The 19516-nt window shown below is 31.1% G+C and overlaps 1 protein-coding gene and 1 long non-coding RNA gene across 3 annotated transcripts in view; both read right to left on the bottom strand.

Moving 5' to 3' along the window:
• LOC133178525 (uncharacterized) overlaps positions 1–19516 on the bottom strand; it is a 46180-nt gene that overhangs the window by 21819 nt on the left and 4845 nt on the right. The window contains exons 3-4 of one of the 2 annotated variants that reach the window (XM_061313215.1): positions 10977–11184; positions 6896–6988 (exon numbers count right to left, since the gene is read on the bottom strand). In XM_061313215.1, the coding sequence (XP_061169199.1) occupies positions 6896–6988; positions 10977–11184 (301 nt within the window). The remainder of the gene's footprint in view (positions 1–6895; positions 6989–10976; positions 11185–19516) is intronic. The other variant, XM_061313216.1, reaches the window with a different exon arrangement.
• LOC133178527 (uncharacterized) lies at positions 2258–3822 on the bottom strand. Its single transcript, XR_009719987.1, has 3 exons — positions 3542–3822; positions 2836–2904; positions 2258–2719 (listed from the first exon to the last, which is right to left on the bottom strand). It is a non-coding gene; the product is annotated as an uncharacterized LOC133178527 (long non-coding RNA).

Genomic DNA, 19516 nt, shown 5'->3' with positions numbered 1-19516 from the left:
GGGTACAATTTGTATTAGAACAGAATTGACTATGTTGAGGTTGTGACTTATTTGAGGAAAACGTGAAAATCTAAGAGCCTGTCAATTGCTTGATGGGTTCAAGAAAGCTTTGACTTGATTTGCACATGCTTACCAAAGATATTGCAAAAAATGCAAAAATATGGTGGATTTCTGTTATTTCAAACTATCAGAATGCCAAAAAATCTTAACTATATCAACATGATTGAAATTTTAAAATATGTGTGACAGATTGATGAAATATGAAGCTTATATAGTAAAATGATCTCATAATCATGCAATGAACATGATGAAATGGAATCATACTTATTGATACTCATTTGAGATGTGGATTGTGGGGAACTGGTAGAGGATACCACAGTGTATAATTTTATACAAAAATGGTTGGGGAGGACTCTGGTTGATGGAGGACTGTGGTTGATAGTTTCACAATCACATTACTTCATATCACACCTCAATGTTCATGAGACACTCTTTAAATCTTTCAACTGGAACAAAACAGACTTAATGGTTCCATCGATCTGTTGATTTGGATTTTTTTTTTCAATATTCCATATGTCAAGTAAAGAAGGTAGGTTCAAGTCCCTAATAATCAAGAGAACAAAACAGTAATTATAAAAACCTATTTATAAAGTCTTTCACCCCACTCACTCAACATAATATAAAACGCCAACAAAACCAGACATTAACTATATACTCACATCAGCATCCTCCTCAACACACTAATCCAATAAGATACACAGATTACAGACCCATTAATGGACACTTCTGGTTATCCAAGACATATTTTCTCCTCAGAATGGTAAAAAAGACAGATATTTACATGTAACATTCCCTTGAGTGTGTAGATATAGCTTTGTAACACTAAGCTATGTTTGTGTTGTCATTTAAATGAGGGTTTTCTGTCTCGTTGGCATCATGCCATTTCTGGGTACGTAGAGAATTCATCCTTTGTGTTTCAAAACGTGAATGTCAACAATCAATGCTTCATAGAAGCTTCAAGCTAACTGCTTTAAAAAGTTAATAGCTTCATCTCTCTTTTTTATGCACTTTGGGACTATTTTTTCCTCTCTTTGATTTATACAAATTGTACCACTGAAGCAATTTCAGTATCATCCATTATTCTACAAAACAGCATTTGTCATCATTGAATTCAGAGGTTAACTCCTCACAGAGTTTGAACTTTTAAAAAAAAAATCGGTCACAGTTGTTTAAATGTTTACAAAACAATGGCCCACCAATATGGTCACAAATCTCTGTAATCATTCAGAAAGATCTGAACTGCAATCTTAAAAAAAGAATCCAAGTTCAGATAAGATTCGGAGAGATACGTTTTTCCATACAATCATAGCCTTTTTTTATACTGACACAATAACCTTGCTGCCAATCTTTCAAAAGCATTATAAACTTGTCATACAGTAAGTACATCCACTTGTAGGGCTTTGCATGAATATTCCTGCTCCTTTTCTATTCAAAGACATCTTTACCCAATGCAACATGGGACAATATTGCACGAAGGGATTAAATCTACTTGAGTCAAAATATAAACATTATTGGACATTTTCAATGGCCTGGAAAGCATTGGCAGGTGAATGACTCAAAGAAACCTACCCATATCGAAAATGAATACAAAAATAATACAAGAAAAAAATACTAAAATAATACAAAAAAAGTATATTTTTAATGACCAAATTTGGAACCCTCTAAATCTTGGTTCCAATTTAGGTCAAAAATAATAGACTTTTTAAAAGCCAAACACAGAAAAATATATTTTTAATATACTTTATTTTTTCGAAATAATACAGAAATGAAACACATGACCTGTAAAAACGTATTGTTTTTGTACTTTTGTATTATTTCTCTATTTTCCTCTCCAAAGTATAAAAATAATACAGTCCATAGAAAAGTATAGAAAAAATACAGAATGTATTAATTTTGTATTAGCATATATTATTTTTGTATTTTTTCACCTTTAAGAATTAAAATACAAAAAAAATATAGAATATATTAATTTTGTATCACATATATTATTTTTGTATTTTTTCATCTGGATAAATTAAAAGTACAAAAAAGATATAAAATATGAAAATAATACAGTACACAAAAAAAGTATGAAAAAAATATAGAATGTATTAATTTTGTATTAATTTGTATTGTTTTTGTATTTTTATCAGCATGAAGGATTTTATTTCAAAAATATCAAAAAAGTACAAGAATGATAGACAAAAAATACATTTAAATGCTTAAAATAATACAAAACAGAGTTTTAAAAACTACAAAAATGATCATGGGCAAAAATTGTTATTTGAAGAAAAGGGGTTGGAGATTGAGGTTCTTAATAGCATCTATTGATTGTTATTCAAAAATCTTTTATTTATTTGAAATATTTGTTAAATAACAATTTTAGTAACTCAGTCAGATTACCTTAAATGTACAAATAGCTAATTAAAAAGTAATTAATGTGGCCAGGCTACTGATTCAGCTACCAATTGTAGTCTTTCTTTTTACATATAATCTGCTCTTCAATAGTCTTGATATTTTTCACAAGTTTAACTAATCCTGTTTTCTTTGTATTTTTACCACATGTTTCGATCTCTCTGCTTTGCTGTTTCTTTTGTATGGAAAAGGTAGAGGAGTGTTTACTTTGTTGCAGAAGTCCATCTTCAAATCACAAAACCTGTCATCTCATCTGACTTCATCACTGTGAAATATAGAACAGAATGATATAATGATAAAATTTAATGAACCATTACCTCAACAAAACACACATTTTCACATCCAAAATAATTCTATATAGATTTTGTTTAGCTCACACACCTGCAATACTTTCTTGAGAGGGATCTTCTTCCTCCATGACTAATCAGCTTTTCTTCAATGTTCTGCTGACTAAAATTAACAATAAATATAAATTGAAATTCCAAAAGATCCAGCGGAGTTCACCAAATTCCATACAATTGTACCATTGAAATTACTTTTCTTTAATCTGGGGTTTCTTAGGGGACAACCATTTGATTTGACAATCTGGAGAAGAAAAAGGGGGGGGGACTGATTTATAAAATATTTTAAAAAAAATATTTGTAATAAACAATCTGTCCTTGAAAATGTTGAAAGAGTAAACAAAATGTGTGCCCCAATGTTATTTAAATAAACTGCCCCCCCCCCCCCCGAACCCAACCTACCCCCCCCCCCCCCCCCCCCCCGAAAAAATTGAGTTTATACAAATTACAGAATTGTTTTTGAAGGGAAAATAAATAATTCGTCTATGGTAAACTTGAAAAAATTGGAATGAAATAGAACTAGGAAGCCAAAGGCTTGAAAATTACCCCCATCTTCCACCCCTCTCTCCCCAATCAGAATTTATCACAAAAACCCTTGTTCCCCATATGGCCAATAACCGTACTATTTTATCTTTCTACAATACTACAAAATGGGTAAAAAAGGCATTCTTTGTTCCTCTATCTTTGTACTAAGTTATTATTTAAAAAACTGAAACTTTAATGTGCTAAAATATACATAATCTTACCGCAACTGTCGTTGTTTACACCAGAAAAGTCCAGATATGATGCCTAAAAAACGTCAGTCTCCTTATGTATTTGCTTTCCTTGGTTCATATATATGATCCTGTGTACCATTATTATGCTGCACTTCTGTTTTTCAATCCATTTTACTCGCGAGCAAATGAGAGTTTATTCAAAATCACCTCCAGCTTTCTCAACACGTCCCGGGAAGAATTTTCAAAATGGCGTGGGTGAAATATTGTTGACCAATCAGAGAACAGTACGGAAGAGTTTTAAAATCTGACCAATCATATTGTGTCACATATACGAAAATTACCGATGTTCAGAACGGAACAGTTAGAGAAAACATATTTACATGGTTTTAAATATCTTGAATCAATTGAACAAACCTAAAATTATGTTAGAAAAAAACGATGTTCAATTTAATTATCAGAATCATTTTTTATTCCTTACGGAATTTACCGATTACGAAACATCGTTATTTCCGGTCATTATTTCCGCTGAGAGCAGCCATTTTTATATTCAAGTTGACCTGTGAAGTAGACCATAAAGTTCACATATAATGATCAAAACGAGCGGGAGATACATAATATATAGCCTTTTTGATGGACAACTTAACTCATACATACGGTACCAGAGATTGAAATAATGTTTAACAACTATCCTTTACACCAATTTCACAACATTTTCTATATTATTTTATGATATTCTTTCGTAATAATTTCTTATTTAATTTTTTTCTAAAAGCGGATAATTAAATAGTTCTATTCCATGTAATTGTAATACGTACTGAAGTAAATATAATGTATACTACGTTGAGTTGTATAGTCAAGAAAACATCGTAGGTACTGTATTTAGTGGAACTCTTCATGTTGTTTGTTTTTGTTTTGGTTTTGGTTGGGATGTGTTTTCACGGGTAAATCATGTTATTTCTTTGAGTAGTATAACATGTACTCGTCTATTGTTAGCCTGCAGGTGGCCACCTGTGCTGTTGGCGATAGTTGTAAACACTCGGTTGTAAACACGCTGTAAAATTTTCAACACAAAAAGAAAGTCTGAAACTCTGAAACTTCAAAATTTACCGCGTGTTTACAAGTATCATGTACAGCACAGGTGTCCCCTTAGACGTATCTATCTCTTTCCAAATGACAATTTCACACCTAGTAAAGACATGTTTTAAAAATGAAATTGTTTAGTTAACAAATTTAAACTACTGAAGTTTTCTGTTCTAAATAGCAATTAAATGTAAATAGTATAAAAGCAACCTTTATAGCAGTGGTCTTAATTAATAAAATCTGAGAAAAAATATTAATTCCAACAGACTTATTGCAAGAACTTCTGTAAATTTTCCTAAGTTCAAAGAAATACAAATTTCAGTAAAAGAAAACACTAAGTCCAAAATAAATATAAAAAAAATACATACTGACTGTATAGTATTTTTTGAAAAATTATTAAGTCCAAATTTAATACAAAAATAATACAGACTAACTGTATGTAATTTTCTGTAAAATTACTAAGTTCAATTTTAATACAAAAATAATACAGATTAACTGTATGTAATTTTCTGTAAAATTACTAAGTTCAATTTTAATACAGAAAAAATACACTTGAAAAAAACTAAGTCCACAAAAATACAAAAATGATATACTGAAAATAATCTAAGTCCCAAAAAATACAAAAATAATACCCTGTAAAAAATCAAAGTCAGATTTTAATACAAAAATAATCTACCTATTTGTTGGTGATACAAAAATAATATATTTTTTCTGTATTAATTTTAAACAATACGAAAATGATTGTATTAAAAATATATTAAAAATATACTTTTATGTATTATTTTTTGATATGGGTATTCAGACCATGTACGTAGAGAAGATATCGAATTTTCTACCACGTGTACATTTAAACTTGCATGTGATCATAGCTCCTACGTTGGACCTTCAGCTATATATTTCCATTATACACACAATCATTTTGTACTCTTAATAAGTTTTGTTCCTTAAAAAATAATAGTCTGTAGTATGTCTGGAAAAAAAACTTACCTGTTAAGAAACACAGTCATTATAACTTAAAACTTTTATAGAACAGGGTGACTTGGAGATCTATCTAAAAAAGGAAACCTTTGGTGGACAAGCCCTCAGGATGAGCAAAAACCAGACTGAAGAAAGTACCTTATAAAAGCTAGCACACCTGAGTCCTCTTAGTCCACACTAATTAATGTGAAAAATTTATTATATTTACTTGTTCATGCAGCCCATCTATTTTATGGTGCCTTCTCAGGCTTATGTCATAGAGGACTATTGATCAGTTTTACTCCAACCAAATAAAAACCATCTCTTCCTTGTTCAAGTAACTTCCTTTCTTTCCTCAGTCTATAATCATGCTTAACACACAGTGAATCCAAAAATACCAACTATTTACGCAACAACAAACTAATGTTAACTTTATGGCTACTTCAAAAGTCCTTACCAGACTTAATAAACACATGTTTAACATGCTTAATTTCTAAAACAGAATCTCAATGAATTTACTGCCCCCCTTCCATGTAAACTTTAAATCATTGTTCAATTTGGCATTTGCTGATTATTCAACTTCTCGTCAATGGGCCAATGTAAATATCAAGGTCGGAAGACTGATATACACATGTAAACATAACACTTCTCAACCGATAAATGCTTAAATCTAGCCAATCACGAGCCTGCAACGCTCTCCTTCTAAATCCTTACCCAAGAGAAAGCACTGAAAACTGAAAAGAGCCCCATCCATTGCTATTGTTCTTGAACCCCTAGAATTGTTTTCTTATGGTTTTTCGCTTAAATGCAGCCTCACAACTACTAATACTTAAGGGGAAAATTATTCATCAGTTTTGTTTATTCAACTCGGATTCTGACCTTTGGTTTTTAATTTCCTTCCTATTTGCATCTCTTGTATTTAAACTTGCATCATGAAAATCAATGTTTTGGCCATTAAGATAACCTCAGACTTCAACAAGGACTGATTAAAGTCCAGAATTATTTCTTTTACTCTTTCCATTTTCTATTGCAATTTTTGATTGCAATCTGGATGGTTAATCTTGCATGAAAGCTGCATGGAGCTCTGAGTCAACAAAGTTAATGCCAGAGACTTCTGAATCAACATCCTTTTTCAATAAATCAAAAAAAGCCTTCAATATTTTTACTACCTGCTTAATAAAATATCAAATTTGAATATTATAGGACTATCATAAAAAAAAGTTATAAGCAACATAAACTTAGGAAATCTGTGGATGGATGGATAGACAGATGGACAAAGTGTATACTATTAGGTGTATACAAATCATAACACCGCCTTCAAAAATATCAAACAACTTAGATACTTACTGGAACTGTTCCAAGCTTGAAGAGGAGTCCTATCTACCCCATGCTTTGGGCTCTCGGCTCTACCGACTGGAAAATTAGATTTGCTGACACCTGCTAAAACAAAACAAAGTCGTAATGAGTGCATTCATGCTTCAAAACATACCATAAATTCCACTTGCCTTTACGGGTAAATGATTAAAACAAAACAAAGACAACCAATCTCTGAAAAGGTTCCTTTAAATAATTACTCATCATCATTCACTCAATGAACTTTTAACGAAATAATTTCTGGTTTTTCATTTCTTAAGAAAAAAAAATGAATGATTGAATAATTGAATATGGCATTGCAACTTAGTTTTTCATCATTAATCTAATTATCAAAAATTATGGGTTTTTTTTGGTGCATTTTCTTTTTTGGAGGGGGGGGGGGGGGGGGGGGTCAACACAATCACTAAAATGTCATTCTTTGTATTCTTGAATTTTTTAAATTCTTTTTAAATTCTCCCAAATGCTTTAATGACTGACTTTCAAATAATGGCAATGAAATCAACAGTTCATTGATTTTTGAATGACGCAGCAATTTTTTCTTGTTTCTTTATGAAATATTTTTTTCTCCAAATTTCAGATTATACAAGCTTTCCATTGTCTCCCACACAAAAAAATAAATAAAATCAGCCTTTACTTAAATCAGTTTCTCTTGACTAATTAACAAATATTTCACAGATAGCATGGACCTTCTGGTGTTGCTTAATTACAAAGCACAAGATGTCGTAAGCCTATAACCTCTATAGGTTCACCAGTCCCTCTGTTCACTCAAATAAAATTTTGCTCCAATGATAATAATTATTCCTTGAAATCCATTAAGTCAACTGAAATGGGATTAAAAATTCATCATACTTTGCAGTGCAAAATTTGACAGAAATCAACTTTTAACTTGACAATTTATTAAGGGAATTTATTTATTAAGGGAATTTAATAAAAGTCATAAATCTCACTGAGAGTTACCTCTCTTATTTGAAGGTCAATGACCCTTAATTGTAGAAAATGCTGCAATTACCAATTAAAACTTCGTGAAATCTACTTAATATTTTCTCCTAAAATAACACTATATGTCCCAATGCCAAATATAAAGGTTGGTGTGACACTATAATAGCGTTTACCATGTCACCATCAATGAAAATCCAAACTATTGGTAAAACTGTGATAAAGTATATGACAAGAAAACTTTCTTCACTCCTCCCTGGACAAAAGCAAAATGTTTTCATGACATAATTAAAAATCAAAAGCCTGAAAGGCTTCAATGGCGTCAAACAAGAAAAAACAATTTCAAAAGATCTGAAGATAGCAATAGGTCAAGTAAGTGACTCAGGTGACATAATAATAATAATAATAATAATAATAAAAATAAAAAAAAAAGTTTTAAACAAAATGTCACAATTACCGGTAGTGTGGGGCCTTTATGTCATGGTCCGAATGGAGCAGGGTTCGAATTGACCAGACACTGTCGAACATGTTCATGCTAAATATCAAACTAATTTCTTTTCAGTCAATTGAAGAACTATGAAGGATTTCATGAATTTATACATTATTCTTTCTAACTGCCAACGTCAAAGCGTTGTTCTAGTCATTGCATCTTAACTACAACCATGACTCTGCTCTGTTACAAGTACGATCGAGTTACGATAGTGCGTGGTATATTGGAGGAAATTGAGAAATACAGTAATACTGATTAACATCATCGGTTTTTTAGGATAAAGTTGGTTAGAAGATTGTAAAAGTAAAGCTAAGATTTAGATATTCAATCTTTTCAAGCTTGTAGTATTCGTGTTTATGTAATTTTGTAATTATTTTACCGCCTGTTGGTTGTTTGTGTTACACGGTTATCATTCCAAAATGTTATTCATGTCATTCGATGCACCCTTTCTGTAGAAATTCATCCGCAACAACCATCATGTTTTTCTTGTGTGAAAATAAAACATATTATCGTTGTTTTGTAAAAGAATTAATTGTAGATACAATTAATGCAATTTTATTTTCAAGCTATTATTCATTGTGAGCATTTTCAAAGAAATTGGTTTATAGCTATTGCTATTTTCTATTGCGGTTGCATCCACTGACACATTGGGTCGCGTACATCCGGTGGCGATTTCACCTGGCCGATCGCTAGATGACGTTCAAGCTCCAAGAGCTTGACGCCATAACTAGAGGTACTGTTAGCAATGAGTTAACAAATTGACCCCCCCCCCTTCCCCCGCTCCAATGCGAGTACAATTGCAAAGTGCATTTCTTGGAAGTAAATGAGATTCCGTAAAAGATCCATTGAATTTTACTCAGGGCTTTAGGAGGAGTTGTGTGTTAACAAAATGGGCACTCCTTTATTGAGTATAATGGCTGTTTTATAATTTTATCAGTCAAAAGCAAAATTCATCAAACACTTATCAAAATCCATACTTTTGTAGCAACCTCTTTCATTAATAGGAAAAAGAAACTTTTTAAAAAAAAACATGTTAATTGTAAATAAATGCTTAATGTGAACTAATTAATCTGCTGAGTTACAATTTGTCACCAGGAAGAAGAAACAGAATGAAGATACTGGCTAGAAACAAGAAAACCAGATGTTTATATATGGATACAAACATAATTCTCCCTGGAGGCTTCATTGTATAACAATATTTAACAGTATAAGTTTTAAATTTCCTGCGGAATAATTAATTCAAAATCAAATGGCTATAAACATTGCAGTATCAAATATTTTATCCCTTACATAGAAATCCCATGAGAGACACTAATTAGGGCCACGGTCTTTAAATGTTTTCATAATCAAAGAGATCAAATTTATATCACATGAATTATACCAGTTCTGCACATTTATAACAAAAAAATGTGTTGCAAAATTCAGAATCAATTTAGTAAAAGGACACTTGTGCATAAATATCCAAAAGCATGAAGGAACACAATGCAAATTTGATACTACAGTGAAACCTGTCTAATCCGACAGGCACTGGGAGACAAAGAGCTAGGTTCACTTTATGCATAAAATGGCCCTGTAGATATACCAATTTATTGACTAAAACCCTGTGTACCATTTTCAACATTAATATAAAGTAGAGACTTAGTGCTTTCAGTTTATATAACAGAATTGCCTTGGAAGAGTCCAGGCATTAAAAACAGGTTGTGTGAAATTGCAATGTTATCGAATTTTGCAGAAAACAGGTGTTTTTGAGAACCTTCAGCAAAGAATTAAAATATGAGCACACCCCTCGATCCAAAAATTAAAACATGTTTTATAATCTTCATTAACAGTCCTTTTATAATATGTTTACACATACTGGATCAGAACTTGTGCTGTACATGAAATATTGAAAAATGGCATCATCTTTTGGCAATTTTTGTAGAAATATTCAGGATATGTGAATAATGACGCAATTCATGACGTCATAATACATTGTCTAGCAAGAAAATTACGTCATTTTCAGTAGATATTCATTCACCAGGTGTTCAAGTATAATTTATTGCCTTGTCGACTAAAACTATGTAGTTTTGAATTTTTTGAAATTGACAGGGCCAAAAAAGGCCCTAAGTGGCTCTTGCTCTTTTGTTTCAGAATAGACAGGATGTTGGATTACACAGTGTAAAGAACATGGAAAACAGTAAAATTGGAATGAAAATAAAGATCTGAATTCACAGTGAAATGGATTGCACAGGTGTCAGCTAGGTTAGACAGTTTTCACTGTATATATAAGTACAAAAATTAATGAAACTGTTATCATGAACAACAATGAACATGCTGAATGCTCAGATAAATCAACCTCTATCTGAGATAGCTAGCATGTTTAAAACTTGAATGATGTTTAGAAAGAAAACAGTTGAAAAAGTCTCTCATCCCATAAACTATGATTAACTAAGTCTACAAAGTGTAAGTGTGTGACTGTGTGATTGTGTGTTGGGGGGGGGGGGGTGGGGGGGTGGGGGGGGGGGTGGGGGGGGTGGGGGGGGGGGGTGAACTATCAACATTACTTGGTACTCAGAACTTTCTTAATGCAACAGCCTTGAAATATATTAATTCATTCAAAACTCTGTGACAAATTAATACCAAACATACCGAATTCCTTGCTGTTCCCAAAAGACTGACTCTGTTCTTGTAAAGAGAAGGAAACACTTGTTTTAGTTTGCTGCTCAGGGGGTGTGGTTTTATGCCGAGATGTGCTCAGATGAGCATACTCGAGCACACTACTTTGATGCAGTTGGTCCCTGTGTTGCCTTTGCTTGGTAAGAATTTGGCTTAACTTGGCATCTTCTTGTGACTCGAGCTGAAATGATAAATGACTGAATGTAATACATGTTGGACCCTGTCAAATAATGGCGAGTTTGGTAACTGTCATCGACAGTGTAAAATCCATTCTTATTTTTGATATAAAATTATTCAGAAATGTTACTGAAACAGTAAGAGTAAGTTGTACAGAACGATCCAGAACATTGTTTCACCAAAATAAAAAACAAAAAATATTTTAAAGTCTAAAATCGTTTTCATGAATGTGCTTAAGATTTCAACATAATCATAAGACATGAAAAAAAAACACTTCAAAATCCGTAAAAACTGATCTGTATACATATACTGAAAAAATTAAATATACAGTAAAAATTACTTAAATAGTGTAGTACTGCTCAATAGCTAGAGAGAATTGTTCTGAGAGCAATACAACTCTTCTTTTCTTTTTTTTCTTTTTAATTTTTCTTTACTTTTTTTTCGTAAGGCCAAACAGATATGGTACTTGAAGTTGAGTTAATCAAAATCAATTTCAAAATCAATACAAAAAGAATGCCAATTAACTAAATTCAGATGATGGATATACCCAAATATCTCAAAGTTTTAGGGGTTTTCCAATGGATTTCCCTTGTTTGGAAATTATCCAGCATCCCAACTTATCACCACCACAACTTAACTATATTCACATCCTACTGAGAAATTTTTTTGAGAGGTCCATGGTGTCAGATAACACAGAGATAACTTAAAGCCCACATCCCACAAAATTATGAATATTTTACAGAATGATGTACCCACAGACTAAAGCTGATAATTTTCAGTAATGCAGGACTGCTTATATGTCAACCAACTTGATACTTCGGTGCCTTAAGCTTGATACGTTTTATGATTATTTGATGCCACTATTAACTTCAGTACACCACAATCTAATTTCATAGATGAATTGACTTATTGATAAAATGTCATACACAAATACTTTATAATGAATTAGAAACACATGAGAACAAAATGACCCATTGTTTGTAATGAATTTAAAACTTATTTTTTAAAATTTAAGAAAACATAAACTGAATTTTGCAGTAGTTCTTAAATTTCCTTATAGATTACAACTCTCCAAAAAAAAACCTCTTCACAGTTGCAGCACATTTATGAGTTTCTTGCCTGCAAAATATTGTGCAACTCGGCTTCTTTGCAGAAAAAAAAATAAATTCATTAAATTCTCTACAACAGACTGATCAAGATGATAAAGTGGGTCTAAGAACTTCAATCACATTTCCATGCAGATATTAAATTCCACCATCAACAGTAAACATCAAAGCCAAACTTCAGCTAATAAAAAATATGTTGACATTTCTTTGAAGATTAAAAAAAATGATTTCCAACAGCAAAACACAAACTGCTATTGTTAATAAAAATGATGAAATTATGAATCCATCATTAAGTTACTGCAATACCTTTAAGCTCAAGGCTACTTACGTAAGATTTTAAAGATAGTTTGGTCATGTAGAAATTTAAAGTACCAAAGTAGACTTTGGGGGGGGGGGGGGGGGGGGGGACACTACTTGGTGGTAAATTAAATGATTATAATCTAATTTCCTCTTTAAAATATATGAAATAGAAAGGGGTTCATTTTAATTTTATGAAAAAGAAAGAAATTTAAAAAAAAAAAAATTATATACCGGTAATCAAAGATTCCTTTTGGCTTCACTGGTATGGGACTCAAAAAAATGCACTACTTGCATTAGTTCTCAGTTCCCATTAACTTGTAGCTGCAGGAGTCAATCAAGGATATTTCAATTATCACAAAGTACTTCTCCATAATGACATTACAAATTATCCAATAAGTATAACATATCTGACATTTTTTCTTGTACCTATATGGTTCCAAAAGGAAAGATAACTAAGATAAACTTATATTTTAACAGTTCAGACAATCATAACATTGAAGGACAAACAATAATTGAGGTCAAAATTAAATGATCAATATTTTGTAGGTGAATGTTCCAGATCAAGCACTATTAAACTCGGCTTAATACAGCATAAAACATGTCTAACTTCCTGTACAGCGCCCACCTCTGTTGCTGCCGTAATTAATGATTTCAGTAATTATTAAAACGAGCTTAATTACAACAAAAAAAAGAAGCCTGCTGGAAAAAAATAGGATATTAAGATCAATAGTGACTGATTCTGGCAATAATACCCCCTACTGCGCCAAGTGCTCGATAAAGCAGACTGCTAAAACGTGTCAATCATGACAACGTCCATATTCCGCAAAGCTCATATCACTACCTTGACAAAGTCATGAATATTTCATTGATTCAATGTGCTTTGCAACAGGTACAAAGGATTAATTTGTTAAAACTTCAAATATAAAATGTGCCAAGATCTTATTAAAAACTGTCATTCAGAATATATAAGCTAGGAAATGAATCAGTGGATCTGCGAAATTGAATTTCCAGAATTAAGTATACTGTATATTCATGCAGTCTAACTTCAGAACTTGAAACAGATCAGTGAATGCAAGTCATCAATCATACTACTTATTAAACCATTCCAATTAATGTACATTTAATTGCAGGTGTACTCAGGTGATAATTCTGGTTGATATTGCTCCAATCCCCAAGTGTAAAATCCTGGAGCCTGGAAAGCAATAATTCTAGAATCAGGATGGAAAATGCTGACTCAGATGGTTTTCTCAGGTGGCAAATAAAATCAAAACTTTATCCTGACCTAACCATTTAAAACCATAAATGACTTCTAAACATGGCATCTCTTAAGTACTATTCAATGTCAATTTCAGAATAATTCACTAAAGTAATGGTGATGCATATAGTATATGTAGATTGATGCAAGCAAAATTTGCTTTTGACAAAATTATCAGGTATTAAAAGAACTATTACATATCTTACTAATACTGGATAACTGAAAATGGAAAATCCCCTTTAAACAGTGTTAAAACAAACACCCTAACCTTTCAGAAGAATTTTTTTTAAAAATCAGTCTTGGCGCTTTGTTGGCTTTCAATTTTGGTGGATTATGGTGACCCTTAACCTTAACCCACATACCAAAAAATTTGCCATCTCAACAAAGACTGATGAATTGTTTGTTTACATCTGTATATACCTTATATTGCTTGCTTATGAAAGGCATTTTAAATGATCCACCCACATGTAAATTTTAAAGCAATATATGAAATGAAATAATTTTGCAGTTATCTTCATACCAAATTTTAAGGGGGTATGAGCATGTCAGTTTTGCAAATACTATGTATAAATAGACCTTCTGATTACTTAGAAAATCAAAGTATACGCAGGAGCTTGTTCAAGTAGTTTGAAAAGGTTCAACGTTCAAGAGTTTAGAGGTAGAGATGACATCCCACCCAATCAGTACTTATACTGTTATCTGTAACTGTAAGTCACACCTTAACTGTAAAGTAGCTCTTCATAGATAAACCAAATTTACACTTAAACAGGCCACTTCAAAGGAAGACACAAACAAGATGAGAAATTTATATGGTACTACTTACCAGTAATAAACTTTAAGGAGTGTATAAATTAAATTATCTACATTTAAAAGTTAAAATTATACTAAATTGTCCTTCTATACCATGAATTTCACACACTTGGAAATTTGAATTCATTTGAATTTCAATGCCTCCAATAAAACATTAGTGAACACTCAGATGTTATTGTGTAAATTTAATTGAGACCCCAAAGGAAATTTCACACAAACATTGAGCCCACAATTGTAAAACTATAACTATTCCAGTGAAATGTAGGAACAGTAAAAACTAAATGGAGAGATGACCAAAACCACTTTCTTAATTCTTTTAGGCCAAAAAAAATAATAGTCTTGTTTCCAGCTACCGGCCTGAAAAAAATAGGGCAGGTAGGTAGGAAAATTATTTTATTTTATATTTTTATTTTATTTTTTTCCGACAGCATTTTTTGGATATGAACTAATACAAGATCAAATTAAACATGTCACAGGTCAACGTTGTCTCTTAAAATTAAATTTCATGTCTTTTTATGCACAACTCAAGTGGTATTTTATGAAAGTCCATAATTAAAACAAGAATTTCATGAAATGCTTGTTTTGTGTTAACACGGAAACCGATTACGGTGACAGAACAATGAAATTCCGGAAATTCCCGATTTTTTTCCTTCCAAAACTTAAAAAAAACTTTAGGGTCAGGGGCTAAAAAATAGGGTAGGTCGGGTAACAGGAAACAAGACTATTATTTTTTTTGGCCTTATTTGAATAATTGTAACTAAAATGCTGAGAGGAATTTTATTTTATTATTTTGTAATACTTTGTGAAAAAGCATTTGCTGAAAGGTCTGCTCTAAACATGACTTCAAATTCCTCATGTACACATCAATTAGTATCAGCTTCTTATAACCATGTTAAATGTGTGACAGATAAATAATAAATCTCAATATTTGATCTTCCAGATCAATACCGATGTGTGAAGACTTAGGACAAAAACCAAGCACCTTTATCTAAAGAATCTGACATCTGCACACTAGCTTCAGTCTGCTTTATCAGTGTCCAAAGGTCCATCAATATGACCATGATGACTTTCCAAGTATCTGTAAACATATAGCTTCTCTAAGCTTTGTCACTAAGTTTAGAGACTCTGAACTTTGACTAGAGAGGAAAATTTTTTCTCTGAAGTTTATCATGATGATTATTTATAAAGACATGAGGATAAAAGGTCAAATCTGTTAAAGTGACCACCTGTATTTAATGACTTCCTGTCTTATGAGATGGTTAAATTTCAATTTCCTCCAAAGAATTTTTCGGTATATATTTCACCTGCATTCAGTGACTCCCTGACTTGTGACATGAAACCATCATTTCTCATCCTAAAGCAGTTAAACACCCTAAATTTAGTGACTTTCAGCCCTGCTTTCAACAAACATGAAAAAAAAAAAAACAATTAAATGCCTCAATTATCAAAGAAATATTTGCAAAAAATTTGTTTACTCATGGAATATTTCACAGTGTGTGTGATCTGGTATCAAGTAGAAACCAAAATAAGAAACATTACATTAAAAGAAACAGTTACTGTAAATTAACTTTCATATTGATGAAAGGGTTTTGACAAGATTCAGTGTATAAAATTTGTGCATAAAAAAAAAAATCCTTGCAGTTTTCCTTTTGGGCAGTGAAACACCATAAAAAAAGATCATATTTTCAATTTTTTAAACATTCAAATCAGTTGTTAATGCCCTTTGGGTAAAAGTACTTTAAAATCATTTAATAATTCATTTTTGAAAACTGTTTTCAAGCACTTATGAAAAGATTAAGAAATAATATATTTATTATGTTATTTTAAGGTAACCTAATTATAAAATGTAATTCACTTACACCAGTACAATAGCATGAAAAGATCCAGCTCAGTCAATACTTTCTGTTGGATGATGAATTGAGCATTTAAGAATGTATTATTATGATATATTGCTAATTCCCTCCAAACTGACATTAATTTGGAAGTATTTTCTTGATGAATCACATGACCTGATAAATGAAATTAGAACACTCTCAATAGTTTTATCAATTTTTACAAAATATGGTGAGGAAAAAGTAATTTAGAAATAAAAATTAATGTCATTCCTTGTCAGAACTCTTCTATAAAGGAGAGCAGAAAAAGTAGGATAAGTTGAACAATGGAAATACTAAAAATATAGCAAATGTTCAGAAAAGAATCTGTCCATATCTAAAGAGATAAAATTCAGTAAATTAAGCAACAGTAGAAAATATTTTTTGATGTATTTAATATATAGATGTAAAAAAAAGTAATGAATATATATATATATATATATATATAAACATTTTCAAACCTTTTTTAGATAAATTTTCAAAGATAGAAAAGTTCAAAAAGATTTCAACATTAAAACATAAAAAAAAAATATTTTCATGGCATTCTAATGTTTGCTTTCCTGAGGATAATTTCATCAATTCGCAGTCAAAGTGGCAGTTACATACTGTCTTTGTCCTTCCAATCACATTGATTAAGCACTAATTTTGTTTTCATTTCTAGAGAGCTCCAACCATGGAAGTGGTTCAATAAGCCCCTTTAAGGATAATTATAGATATTCAGTTCAGTTCAGTTCTTTATTATATTGTGATATCTACAAATGTGTACCTAAAAATCACTGAAAATTTTGATATGATGAAATGTCCTAAAAAAATGACTGTCAAATGAAATTTCACAGATCCAATAAAGCGTTTCAACCTTATCTAATTAAATGCCAGTTGAATGTCCTGAGCCCAAAACAGAAGAGTCAGCTAAACCATGTAAACAAATAATCTTATGCAGATATTAACAAAAACAACTTCCTACATATATGTACAATGTTAGTCAGTTATCATATCATGCATTAGATCTTGATCTTTACCAAGTAGTTGGTCTCAAATCAATTTAATGTGATTATCTAAGGTCTAGGTAGTAATGGACATTAAATAATTAAAATATTTTTTTTCTGTTTCTTCCAATGTGGTACATGTAATTCATCAAATTCAACAAAAACAATCTGAGTAATAATTCCTAGAACAACCTTAGTGTTACTCAAAACTTTTTAAAACAATTAATTTGATAATTATTAGGATTTAAATTGTATGAAATGAATCTTAAGTCCTGCCCTCTAAAGTTTGAAACTATAAATGAACCCTACAAATTGCAGAGTGAAATACATGAACATAGACACAATATATCTGTCTCCAATACTTTTTTTTAAAAATTTGATTATAACCCCCATTTAAAAAATATATTTACAATGTAGACATTAAGTTAATGCTAAAGTGATCTACATTTCTAACAAAGACAACTCCACAAAGGGATTTAAAGTTGCCTAAAAAATCAGATTCCGTAAGAACCTCACCTACTTTTTAAAGAGTAAAATTTACCTGATTCAGAAATACTTATTTCTTTCTTTAGAAACTGAATCATTTAGAACTTGAACAACTGAGCATTAATGAAAATTAATAAACATTACATAAGTAAGGCACTCCAGACTTTTTACTTAATATTGATTTAACTGGTTTTATTTTTTTTTTCTTTGTCAAGCACTGTGTAGTGCTAAACAAATTGACTTTAAACCCCCCAGAACAAAAAAAGAGCACGTAATCTGTCTATAGTATTCAAAATAAATTCACTGAGAGGTCTAATAATGCATATAATCATACTCACTAAAGTTCATGCATATCCTAAGTAAAATCACGGCTTATACACTCTACATAATCCTAAGTTAATTCAAGTTTTCCTTTGTTCAAGAGTTCTATTTAAAAACTGGAGCGATCGAGCCTTTGGTTCTGATTGATTGATTGCAAAACTTGGTCACATGTTTTCCTGCCTCCTGTCGGCCATTGTAGCCTGAGTCTTTCAGGTGATCTGGTTCTTAGCAACGAGATGTAAACAATCTGTTCATTACCTGTTATAACCTCTAACTGTTGTCTGTATACCTTTACCTGAGAAATTTAAAATCCATCCCCCCTCTTTAAATCCCAAATGACTGGTTTCACAGGTTTATTTAAAAACATTTCTATATAGTGTCAGTTCAATATCAATTAAGTATTCCATTAATTCACTGGGCAAACAAATTTTCCACATTAATTGATTTGTTACACTGCGATTGTAGCCGTTTACTAAAAATATCAACCGTATTTGGGTTTAAATGTGTAGATTATAATTTCTGCCTTATTTTGTGTTTACAAACAATGCCTCTTGCCAAGATATATAGAATGTTTTGGAAATTTCTATAAAGAAATTGAGATGATTAATCATGCAAGATGATTTTGAAATTCAGGTTGCTGTATTTAACACTGAATCAGCTGATCAACAAAATGTGTATCTATGGTGTGATATTGATGTGTTTACTACTTCTATAAAGGGATAACAATTAAGGAGAAATAAAAAATTTACTGAATCAGATCATAATCAAAAGGTTAAACTGATTAACTTAATTAAAACTAATAATCTCAAGAAAAATTTGAAACATTTTAAATTCCTAGAACATAATATTACAAACAACAATGTTAGCTTGATCAATATGAAATTATGTACTTCTTAGAACATTATTTATAATTCAGCATGTTTATTGTCTCAGGAAATACCATTAACAGTATATTTATGAAATTAATAATTATTCTGCATTTGATAATAAAAAAAATTCAAATTCAGATTTTTATTCTAAATTAATGAATTTTAAAATAATTCGAAAAATAAATCCAACTCATGTTTGCCCCCAAGAAAGTTTTAAATATTTATACAATTTTTTTTTTCCAAATAAGTGATTCTCTTATACATAGGTCCTACCTTTTTAGAAATCAGCTGATTCTACCTGGAGGTTTGCCAAGATAATTCCAATCTGACCG

Source organism: Saccostrea echinata, unplaced genomic scaffold (assembly GCF_033153115.1).
Source record: "Saccostrea echinata isolate AGI-Se365-2 ecotype Australia unplaced genomic scaffold, CSIRO_AGI_Sech_v1 ptg000003l, whole genome shotgun sequence".
In the NCBI taxonomy this organism is placed as follows: Eukaryota; Metazoa; Mollusca; class Bivalvia; order Ostreida; family Ostreidae; genus Saccostrea; species Saccostrea echinata.
The sequence above is the reverse complement of the archived record's forward strand: the minus strand, read 5'-3'. Positions and strand labels throughout refer to the sequence as shown.